This window comes from Brassica napus, chromosome A8 (assembly GCF_020379485.1).
Source record: "Brassica napus cultivar Da-Ae chromosome A8, Da-Ae, whole genome shotgun sequence".
Classification (NCBI taxonomy): Eukaryota; Viridiplantae; Streptophyta; class Magnoliopsida; order Brassicales; family Brassicaceae; genus Brassica; species Brassica napus.
In genome coordinates, this window is record NC_063441.1 from 10134012 (window position 1) to 10146041 (window position 12030).

The 12030-nt window shown below is 36.6% G+C and overlaps 3 protein-coding genes across 5 annotated transcripts; 2 read left to right on the plus strand and 1 right to left on the minus strand.

The window, feature by feature from the left end:
* The first annotated feature begins 18 nt into the window (after positions 1 to 18).
* On the plus strand, positions 19 to 1374 carry LOC106360632 (BI1-like protein). Its single transcript, XM_013800252.3, has 4 exons — positions 19 to 386; positions 562 to 675; positions 751 to 908; positions 995 to 1374. The coding sequence occupies exons 1-4, from the start codon at positions 101 to 103 to the stop codon at positions 1199 to 1201; spliced, it is 765 nt and encodes a 254-aa protein (XP_013655706.2). The 5' UTR covers positions 19 to 100; the 3' UTR covers positions 1202 to 1374.
* A 321-nt stretch (positions 1375 to 1695) lies between these two features.
* LOC106360633 (psbP domain-containing protein 1, chloroplastic) lies at positions 1696 to 3103 on the plus strand. Of its 3 annotated transcripts, none has more exons than XM_013800253.3 (3): positions 1696 to 1942; positions 2133 to 2564; positions 2752 to 3103. In XM_013800253.3, exons 1-3 carry the CDS (start codon positions 1739 to 1741, stop codon positions 2965 to 2967), a joined length of 852 nt encoding a protein of 283 aa, XP_013655707.2. In that variant the 5' UTR covers positions 1696 to 1738; the 3' UTR covers positions 2968 to 3103. The 3 variants fall into 3 exon arrangements, with proteins under 3 accessions (XP_013655707.2, XP_013655708.1, XP_048594593.1); XM_013800254.3 differs by having other exon boundaries at positions 1716 to 1942; positions 2143 to 2564; XM_048738636.1 differs by lacking the exon at positions 1696 to 1942 and adding an exon at positions 2019 to 2053 and having other exon boundaries at positions 2143 to 2564.
* A 1486-nt stretch (positions 3104 to 4589) lies between these two features.
* On the minus strand, positions 4590 to 7752 carry LOC106360634 (UDP-glycosyltransferase 75D1). Its single transcript, XM_013800255.3, has 3 exons — positions 6282 to 7752; positions 6044 to 6092; positions 4590 to 5915 (listed from the first exon to the last, which is right to left on the minus strand). Exons 1-2 carry the CDS (start codon positions 7706 to 7708, stop codon positions 6086 to 6088), a joined length of 1434 nt encoding a protein of 477 aa, XP_013655709.1. The 5' UTR covers positions 7709 to 7752; the 3' UTR covers positions 4590 to 5915; positions 6044 to 6085.
* Positions 7753 to 12030: the final 4278 nt, after the last annotated feature.

Below are 12030 nucleotides of genomic sequence, written 5' to 3' on the forward strand. Positions count from 1 at the left end.
ATAAACCTCAAAAGCTGTATTTCCATCCTTTTCCAAAAAAATCAATTCTCTTCTTCCTCCAGATCTGTCTCGAAGACCGTTTACCAAATCCGCCTGAGCCATGGAGAAACCGTACGGATACGCGAGCGTGAGCATGAGCGGCGTAGATCGCTCCGCCGGGAAGGATATCGATCTTGAGATGGGAGAGGCGACGCTCTACCCTGGGCTAAGCTACGGCGAGAATCAACTCCGCTGGGGATTCATCCGCAAGGTCTACGGGATCCTCTCCGCTCAGCTCCTCCTAACCACTCTTATCTCCGCCGTCGTCGTCCTTAATCCTCCGGTCAACGATCTCCTTACCGGATCTCCCGGACTTCTCCTCTTCCTCTGCATCATCCCTTTCGTCTGTACGTAACCTAGATCTCATTCTTCGCATTCTATTTACATTTAGTCTCCGTCGGTAGGTATCAGATTTGATGTGGTGATTATGATTCTTAAGGTTTGATCTTTGATTCGTCCTTGTCGATGTGCTGAGGAATATATAAAATATTCTATTCTTGTTTATGTGATTGATTGCTGCAGTGATCTGGCCTCTGCACGTTTACCACCAGAAGCATCCTGTTAACCTCATCCTCCTTGCCCTCTTCACTATCTCCTTGAGCTTCACCGTTGGTGTCAGCTGTGCTATGACAGAAGGTTCAAATTCTAGTTTCCTCTATTGTCATTAGAACTTCGAAATTCTTATAACAATCTATTTTCTGTTTTCATCAGGAAGAATCGTCCTTGAAGCCTTGATATTGACACTGTCCGTGGTCGGATCTCTAACCGCATACACTTTCTGGGCTGCAAAGAAAGGAAAAGACTTCAGCTTCCTTGGACCCATTCTCTTCACCAGCCTCATCATTCTTGTAGTGACCAGCTTCATGCAGGTTTGTCTCTCTCTTACGAATTAAGCAAAAACATCTCCACATATGCATAAAGGAAATGCTTACATTTTGTTATATTAATATTGCAGATGTTCTTCCCGCTTGGCCCGACCTCTGTTGCAATATATGGAGGAGTCAGCGCGCTGGTGTTCTGCGGATACATAGTCTATGATACCGACAATCTCATCAAGCGTTTCACATATGACGAATACATCCTCGCATCGGTGGCTCTCTACTTGGACATCCTCAATCTCTTCTTGACCATATTGCGTATTTTGAGGCAAGGTGACAACTGAAGGAAGCCATACAAGATGAGGCTTCTGTGATGGGATTTACATTTTGTGTATATCTGACTTATGTTTCGAGTTTTTTATTTTACTATATGCTGCTATGTGGTTAAACTGTTTGGTAAAACAAAATCAATTGAAGTCAAATTTTCAATGTTAAATAAATTTGGTAGATTTTAATAGCCGACTTGCTTGCTTGTCCTTGTTTCTTCGTGTTTGATTCGCATCTCCGCACTTAAACCCAACCAAAACTACAAACCTTCTCTCCATCATTCAAAGATACATCTATGTTACAATTGAGGTTGTGTTACTCTCCATTTGATTGGCTATGTAGGATGTCATTGGCGCAGAAGAGGTTGAAGGATGGTCATGCTCGAGTCTCATCCTCAGTTTTTTACTGGTTATTTTGTCTATGTTAAATGATGAAGTAAAAATCAAACTTTGGAGTAGATGTTGCTCGGTTTGATTTACAACTTATAATATCTAATCCAAAACTTGGATTTCTTGGTTGACGTGGCCCAACCAAATCTTCTGAACATAAGAAGCATGTCATCTCTAAAAAGAATCACTCATTCTTTCTCCTCTGCTCCTAACATGGAGACCCTTTTCTCTCCTCGTTCCCTCTCCCCTCCTCTCACCATACCCACTCCGAGTCCCTTGTCTTTACTCAGACCGATCTCTTCCCAATCCGCCAAGCTCACTAAACCAGAATCTCCAGTTCCCCAAAACTTGTCAACCAATGCCAAACAGGTATAGTTCATCACTTTGGTTAAATCCTCTTCTTTTAGGTTTACCATATGTGTCTCTTCTTGACAAAATAGGTACTGTTCAGAACTAATGAGTTTGTGTGGCGTTTTACATGTATGCATTCTTAGAGAAGCTTCGCCTTTCTTATAGTCTTAGTGTTTGATGGTTGTTTATCTTGACACCGTTTCTTAAGGCTTGTGCAGTTGGGAGGAGGAGATTGATGATGGGTGGCTTGCTCATGTCTGGTTTAATAGTTTCAGAAGCCAATCTTCCAACATCAGCATTTGCTTTGACTCCAGTGTTCAGAGAGTACATAGATACATTTGATGGATACTCTTTCAAGTACCCTCAAAACTGGATTCAAGTCAGAGGAGCAGGCGCTGACATATTCTTTAGAGACCCTATTGTCCTCGACGAGAACCTCTCGGTGGAGTTTTCTTCACCTTCTTCCTCGAAATACAAGTCTCTTGAGGACTTGGGTTCACCTGAAGAAGCTGGAAAGAAAGTACTTAGACAGTACTTGACTGAGTTTATGTCCACTAGACTCGGTGTCAAGCGCGAGTCTAACATTCTTACAACTTCCTCCAGAGTTGCAGATGATGGTAAACTCTACTACCAAGTCGAGGTAAACAACATGTCTTATTTTTGGTGTAGAACATGTCATGATCAACACATGTTCCCATTGTTTTTTCTTTATTTATTAATCATAATGTTTGAGCGTTTGTGATTGCAACAACATGTCTTATTTTTTCGGTCCACATAGCTTCACTATGCTACGTTGGTGTTTTAAATATTTTGATGGACTGACACAGGTGAACATAAAGTCATACGCAAACAATAACGAGCTAGCTGTGATGCCGCAAGATAGAGTGGCTCGTTTGGAATGGGACAGGCGTTACCTCGCGGTTCTAGGAGTTGAGAACAATAGACTCTACTCACTGAGACTCCAAACACCTGAGAAAGTTTTCCAGGAAGAGGAAAAAGACCTAAGAAGAGTTATGGATTCGTTCAGAGTCGAGAAGATTTAGAGAGAGATGTAGCCATTGGTTTACAAAAAAATCTTGTTGCTGGTTATGCTCCCTTTCCCGTTCTATTTTTGTAATATTAAAGCATAAGCCAAGCTAGGGTAAACGCTTTTTTTACATGAACTTTTCAGATTCGTTCCTTGATCGGAGGAGTTTATAATTTCAAACCTATCCCTACAAAACCGGTTGAGTTAGATTAATTTTTGAATAGGGTGGCAAACTAAGTTACAAAACGATCAGATATCAACTGTTAAACAGGCTAATAAACTTTAAAACAATCTGATTGTTCATCATCAATTTTTTTACGAAATGGTTAGTCAATTGATCAAGAAATTAACTAATCACCATGGAACCGGTTAACTTATAACCAAGTTGACAAGAAAATATTTCTGGTTATGTGTGAGGGTTTTATTATTGGTTTAGGCCTTTCAAAAAAGTCCCTCCTTAGGAAAAAAAAGAAGAGAATTATTGAGAGTAAGAGGCAAAGAAGCTTTTCCCGTAGTACATGTAAACATCTTTGTATCATGTGTTCTCCATGAATCCCAAGATAAGTATATATGAGTCAGTGTAGTTTTTTTTTGTTTTGAGAAGGGCTTGTATCCCAGTGGTCTTCCTTCTCACATACGACTGCCAGAGGTCGCAGGTTTGACTCTCTGTCGGCATGGTGGTACATGACTTTCCAAAAAAATCCTAAAGGATTTTCCTGGATTTTGGACACCGCTTGCGGTGGGGTCTAGTCATTATAAAAAGTTTACCCAAAACAGTTTTTGAGAAGGGTTTGTATCCCAGTGGTCTCCCTTCTCACAGACGACTGCCAGAGGTCGCAGGTTTGACTCTTTGTCGGCGCGGTGGTACTATGACTTTCCAAAACAATCCTAAAGGATTTCCTGAATTTGGGGCACCGCTTACGGTGGGGTCTAGTCACTATAAAAAGTTTACCCAAAACAGTTTTTTTTACCAAAAAAAGTATATATGAGTCTCATACAGAAATTAAATATAGCTAGGACATACATAGTTGATTCTGCTTTTTTGCCTTTGAATGGTTCAACATTCCCTGGCATATGAGCTCCATCCAGAGCACCTATACAATCCTTAAAAAAGGCCATATTGTGGATCATCTACTAGAACATGACAAGCATTTGCAAACTCATTCCTGAGAAGTAGCACAATGTCTGTTGTGAGTTTCAACAAAAAAAAAATCTTGAAAACTTCATCTAACATCTTCTTCATAATAAGAGAATACTAGTATCTCTAAGATAGAACATGTATGGTTAGATCTTTGCCCAACCATCTCTAAGAACATTACAACACTAAATTCTACATAAATATGACAAGTTTTTTTTAGATTATACTTTTCTGATAGTCTTACATACACTTCTAAACTTTGCATGGTTCATGCGAATAGTATCATAGTTTTGTACCCCAAATTCGTTGATAAAATGTTGCACATCACACCAGCCTCCACCTCGATTTTTCATCACTTGTTGTTTGTCAATATTTCATCCATCACTCCAGACGTTTCATCTATAAGTGGTTACATGTGTTTCTCCTTATATCTACTATCAAATTTATGTCATCATCCTCAACTAAAAACATAAATGTAACTTGAAAAGCGCATAAGCATATTACCACATACTTGATTTTTCATTATATCTTAATGATCAAAGCTACATAAGTGTATGTACCGCTACATAAGATCCTTGCCTAAAAACAGCTGATCGACTAGAGTTGCATTTCAAAATAAAAAAATCATAGGAAAGTTTTGTAGAGTGAAACTCATTAAAATAAAGTCATGAATATAATCATAAACATGATTCATATTAGACTAAACATAAACAAGTCTTCATGTATCTCTGCTTTCACCGGTTGCATACTCCAAATAGAGAACATTATTCTCTTCCTCTCTATAAGACAAGTTTTTTTTGATGATTTTCAGGATCTTTCTTGAGATGGTTAATAGAGGCTTTGTGTAAAAGAGATTACACCCTTATAGTAGGCAAAGAGTATAGAACCTCCCGAAGCTGACTACAACTAAACTCATGATGGTTCTCTGTTAGACAATTCTTTTGGGAAAGAATCTTGTCACGCGATTAACCACTCTTCCTAATCACATCTGCCACAACGTGTATTGCTTATGCAACCCTTGATCTTCTCTTATTAGAATTTGACCTAGAAGAGGAGGGGCCAACATTCCTTGATTCAGATGTAATATCAATTCCTTGAGTAGGGATATCATGCCTTGGTTCAGCTCCAAGATCAGTTCCTTGAATAGGGATATCATGCCTTGATTCGGCATCAACTTCAACATAAGCATCATCCACATGATACGAGTACTTTGTATCTAAAACCTCTTCACCTTGTTGAGCAGTCCGACTTCACATCCACTAATATAAACCGTCCCAACGACATTCTCCATCAAATCTATGTCTGGTACCTGTTTATATTTTATTTCTCTAGCACCATGCCACTCCCGAAGCAAGGAGAACACAATTCAAAGTGGGAAAAAAACTTTAGTGTAAAAAGACTTATACAGCTAGTTCATTAGTCAAACACAATCTAGATAACAGTACTTTCATGAACTTAGTGTCCAAACAATCAAATACATCAATGTAAACAGTCTAATACAGAAACAATGAACTGAACACAATAAAACGTTAATTGCTGTATTGATATAAGAAGTGATAACATACTGAATAAAAAACTGAACCAGTGAATCTAAAGGGATCATAGAACTTGTACCTTACATTGCTCGCTCCATCATTCCTCACTCATGTTGATGAATCCAGTTGTATCAAAACCAAGTCATGTTCTGTTCCGACTCAACTTCTTATATATAAGATTTATATTGCTTCTTGCAAGTCTTGAATTTGTTCCCAAATTTTCTTCATGAAAGTCTCCCAGCCTCATTAACCATTTGTTTTCTTATGTTCCCTTTCTGTTTCTCATCAAGTCTTAGTTGAAGAAAGAAACGTGTTTGTTAGTTATTCCATGTAAGATACTTAGTTAAAACACACAAACATTTACCAACTATCTTAGTTAAAGATACATATATTAAAAGTTTTGAGAGGAAAATACTCACATCAGTATCATGGATGGATGCAACTGTTTCTCTTTAAAAGTGTCAGCAACTGGAAGGCAGAATAAACACATACATAAAAATTGGTTAAGAGTAAACATCTTCAAAGTTAACAAGCCAAACAACTAAGAACATAACACAATAGAACATAAACCTTCGACCATAATAATGAATAAAACGATTCTACGTTCATAACAAAAAAGAAAACTACAGAACTGAATTCTATAATGTCTAATCTCACATGTGCTCACTGACAAAAGCTTTGAGATGTTTAAACGAAGATCCTCCTTCCTTCACCGTCTCCGCCGCTAAATCTCTCCACCTCGCCGCATTTCCTCTAAACTCCTCCGACTTCTCCTCCATTACTTCCTCAATGCACCGCCGTATCTCCCCACTCTCCACCACAACCTCTGCATCATCTTTCTTTTCCATCACTCTCACACCTGTCCTCCAACACTCTTCTAGAAGCTTTGCATTCGTCATCTGATCAGTCCACTGTGGAAACGCAACCACCGGAACTCCCGCCACCAAGCTCTCCAGCGACGAGTTCCACCCGCAATGCGTCACAAAACAACCTATCGATCTATGCTTCAAAACACTAAACTGATCGCACCAAGAAACCACCATTCCTATCTCATCCAGCTCTTCTCTGAAACTCCTTGTGCTCTCTTCTTCGTTCTCTTCCCCATCTTCTTTACTTGTGTATAACTTATCCGTAATCACCCACAAAAACGGCCTCCGACAATGTATCAACGCCTTGCAGAGCTCCACAATCTGTTTCTTGCTCAACACGGCAAGTGTTCCAAAAGAAATATACAACACGGTTGAATCCGTCTTTGTATCCAGCCACTGTATGTATTCAGCGCCTCTCTCGGAGTCGGTCCTAGATGTTATCAGTGGACCGATGGGCAGAATCTTGAAATTATCAAGAACCGAGCTAAAAGCTTCTTCTTCAAGCTCTTGGAAACTATTGACAAGGATCTTAGGGTTTTCCTCTTGCTTCAGCGACTCTATCTGTTCTCGAAACGCCGGTAGGAGAAACGAGTACGTGTTTGCAGGGACGATGAACGTGGGAAGATCACGGAGACAAAACTGTGGCAGAGCAGGTAACTTAATAGAGCCAGAAGGGTCGTTAGTAGCCATCTCTGAGATTGCATCTGCGTAGCCGTTGAAGTAGTGATAGAAGATGGAGAAGACAGTTACGGGCTGGACCCAGAGAAGAGCAGATGGGATGTGAAACTCACGCACCAGCTCAGCGACCCAAGTGAGGAGGATGGTGTAAACCACGCAGGTAAAAGGCCGGTTTTGAAGCCGGTTATCTTCGATTAGTTCGGTTAAGGTTTCTCTGCCGCGTCTTTTCATCTCAGACATGTAACGTCCCGCAGTGTCTTGGCGAGCTTTGTCCGAGGAAGTGGAGGACTTGAAGCCGTCATCGTGGCCATCGGAGTAAGTGGCGAAGATTAGGTTTTCAGGGACGTTTTCTTTGGAGAACATACGGCGGTTATAGGCGGAGATAGGGGCAGCGAAGGTGACTCTAACTCCGGCTATTGTTCCGGCGAGGCGCTTGGCGAGCTCGAGAGATGGGTTGATGTGGCCTTGTGCTGGAAATGTCACGAACAGAAAGTGTTGTCCGGTTAGTGATTTTGGTGAATCATTATTGTTATCCATTTTCTTATATTTTTGGTGTTGTAGTTAATGGAAAGACACTATACTAGTTTAGACTTATATAGAGATTATAGCGACACAGATCTAAGTGATAAAAAGTATACTGTGAAAAAGGGATAACCCCACTGAGTGCATTGGACAGCTCAATTTTGTGACGTTAGTGATGACGAAAACTCTCAAAGATAGTGTGGATTCAGTGGAGGCAAGTAGATGACAATTTGTCCTGTCCTACTAAATTATTGATATAAAACGAACGTGAACATTCAACTTAAAATAATATAAATACAATTTTTTTTTAACATTATATGACAATATTTTTCAATCCTCTAAAAAGACAGAATTGGAATCCAGTATAACAAAACTACAAACCTTTACTTGAGAATTAAAGGCACCGCAGAAGTTATGTTATCTTATTTTGCAACTGATAACATAAAATGTGGCGGTTACCGTCGTAATATGCAATGTAATAATTATTGTAAAAGATGTAAAAAACCAAAAGAAACTGTCACATATGTTATTTCTAATATTCACCAATTTTACATATATTGTCTTTATCAACAACTTCGTCTACTCGTAACATTTTTTCGCTACCGAGCATTTATGCCAGTATGAATTATTTATTCCAGAGGAAGAATATCATCGTAGATCAAGATTTGGATATGAATTCTTATCCCAGAATAATCTAGTACTAGACTTTGATCCGCGCTTATAAAGTGCGAGTTTATTTTTGAAATTAATTAAATTATTTATATATAATTTATATATAATATAATGTATGAGTTTGGGTACATTACCTGGTGCACTTAACCATACCCGACTGAAAAAAACTAAAATTAAGCCGAATTTCATAAAAACCCGAGCATATCCTATATCTTTGGAACCGAAAAATAGAAACCGAATTGAGAACCAAATCAATACTTAAAATTTTAAAATACAAATTATATACCTATAAATATTAATTATATTTAATTTCTAAAAAACAAATATCCTAAAAATACTATTTATAAACCAAATTATGCAAAAAAAAATTAATGACTCAAATATTTTTTATTCAAATAACTATTAGTTAATTATTTATCTTATTTTTTTTTCAAACAACCTAAACTGCCCGATTTAAAACGCGAGATATTTTACATTTGTGAAAATTCAATGAAATGATCCAACAACCTTGTTGTTTAAGTAGATTTTTAAAGAATCATTCCCTTTTAATAGTTTGATATCTAAATATTGTAGATCATGAGCATAAAATATAGTGTAAAACATTATTGATTAACAATCACTATGATAAGAGATATAATTAATTTATAAAAGAAGTGTATTACATAAAATAAAGAGTAATAATATTTGAAAAGTAAGATTTTGAACCATGTTTTTAATTGGATGATTGTATTATTAGATGGTCCATCATGAAAAAGTTATATATATTGTACTAATCAAGTATATAGTTCGTTTTAATAAGGAAGTATAAATAATAAACAATAAATAGTATATATAGACGGTTGCATGCATATAAATGCAAATGAGGCCAAGTTTCTATAATTTGATTATTTCTCCCTTTGGTATCAATATTAATTAATACTAACGTATTGTTATAGAAAGGAGAAAAAATCGGGTAAATATATGATCTTGAATAATGTATTGTTACAAACATATAAGGTAAGAGCATAAAAAATAAATCTAATGAAAGAGTCCAAACAATCTTTTAAGTAGATTTATTAACACTCATTCCCTTTTAATAGTATTGATATTTGGAAGGTTCGAAACGATAAACTATTTAGGACATAGATTGAGACCCTTTGGAATTTGTCAGATATGCAAAAGGCGAATGTCAAGCTTTATTCAATGCAAATGAATCAGTATCCTTATCTCTACATGAACATTGTATTGACGAAGCACAAGTCTTAAACTTGGGTAATATATGTATGGTAGAGAGTTCATAGACCTCTACATCTCAGTTCAGTGGATGTAGATGGACTAGGATGGATAGTTTAGGCAAGATTCAACTCATAGAGACACATAACTTAAATATGGCGATATGCTACTTTGCATACATAATTAGAAGCACTGAGATAGCTAGGGAAACATGCTACTTTGCATACATAATTAGAAGCACTGAGATGGCTATGGAAACATGTTTCAATATTCCACATGGCCAGAGCTTTGAGACAAATTGCAAAGATCTAATAGCAACGATAAAGGAACCTTAAACTTGGCCATGTTTTGCAACAAAATTAGAGTCTATTCAAATTCTTCAGATATGTTTTCAAGAATTCCGGAAATCTCACATCCCAAGAGCGTAAAATGGAATTAATGATTCTCTAGCTAGATCTGCACGATCTTAAAAATTAAAATTGACTAAGACAGTTCCAAAAATGATTCTTTAAAAAAATTCAAAATTGACCGATCGTCTTAAAAGTGATTTTTACATAAATTTTGGACAAAAAGTAAATTTCATTTGATGAATGTCTATTTTGATAGTTCCAGTTTAGGTTTCAACTAATCTGGTAATAAAAATCTCTAGGAACTCAATTTTTCGCAAACACAGATTTCTTTGCTATTAATATTCTAAATACTGGATTTTAATTTTTCATATTTAAAAATTTTGAATTTTCTTTTATGTAGATTGCGGTATGTATGCATTGGTGGAGTTATTTTCAGCGTTCATATTATTTCTGTGCTATAATATTTTTAATAAAAAATGGACAGATTGTCAAATACTCAATATAATTCCAATTTTATCAACACTATAATATTCAAAAATCTTTCTTTTTACTTGGGAAGTTCGAGGTTTCTTTACGGAAGGAAAAAACAAGGAAATCAATTAGAGATCTTTATAATGTCAAAGTTAATGAATTATGCTTTAATAAAAATAATTTTTATGATTTTAAGTTTTTAACTTTGCAACTACATTTTTTTGGCCGATGATTTTTTTCTTGAGAAACATATTATCTTAATTTACTAGGGATATTGTTAACAATGAACATGTCAAGTTAGAAAATTATAGCTCAGAATTTTAAAATAAATGCTTATACATTCCATTTCTAATTTATGTATCTCAGATATTAAACCACCACTTGCAAACATTTAATTTGTACTCCTTCAATTTCATATTAAGTGTCGTTTTATCTTTTAAATTATGTTTCATTATAAGTGTCATCTTACATTTTCAATGAAAATATAAAAATAAATTTTCCAACTTTTCTTTTTATTTTTAATTCATTAATTAATAAAATCAAACAAAAATTTATACTAAACAGGAGTAAAACAGAAAAGTTAATAATTTTCTTAACTGGTGTGCAAAAACCTTAACGATACTTAACGTGAAATAGAAGAGCATTAATTTGCAATCTAAATAGCAACAATGAAGAAGGCAAAAGAACATGCTGGTGTGCCAAGACGAAGAGAATGCTGAAAATGTTTCAATTCTCGAAGAATATTCGTACTTAAAATTCATTTTTGAAAAAGAAGTTGGCATGGAAACGAAAGTGTAACTTGTGATGTAAGGGCAATTAATTATGACGCAAGTGGCAAGAGTTGGTATAAAACCATTCACATCGAATGTTGAATAATATATTCAACAGTTAAACATTATGGAGTGATTGTTTTGCTCCCTCTCTCTCTTTTGGAATTTGGATCCTCTGCCAGAGTCTCATAAGTCCGTTGACACCGGTCTTCTCCTTCTCTATCTGTAGTTACATGACTCTGACTCTCAAAGTGGGCGTAAGCAAGGAGATCGTGGATGATGTATCTCACCGGTGGCGCCTCGCATCAAAAGCCTCCATCTCAGTGTCAGCGTTGGCTCGTTTGGTCCAACAATGACATGAGTTTCCTTTGTTTTCTTCCATTTCTTTCTTTTTTTGAAAGAAAGTTTCCTTTGTTTTCTACATTGTAGGGTATCAGAAATGTTTCTTTAAATTGCTAATGTCTTTCCCTGTCTTTCTGCTGCGTGAATGAATCGTTGACGGTCCCTCTCTTTTGCCAGTTGTGGGGAGTGTTGACATGAAGAAATAAATGACAAGGAGTATTGTCATGAGGATCCACAAAAACCCATCCATCCACGGCTTATTATTCACAGCAAGACATTTCCACGTCAACCCATCCACGACAACTTATCCATTCGATCGTTGGAGTTTGAATTTGAATCTTGGATCTGTCACATCAAGCCGTTTCTCTCTAGTTTAATTTTGGTTTAATTCTTCTCCCATGTGTATTTAAATCACTTGTAAGACCACAAATTAATCAAGAAAATTCTCTCTCCTTCTCTCTCTTGCACTTTGAAATCTCCATCCCTCTCTCTCTCTCTCTCTCTCTCTCTCTCTCCTCGA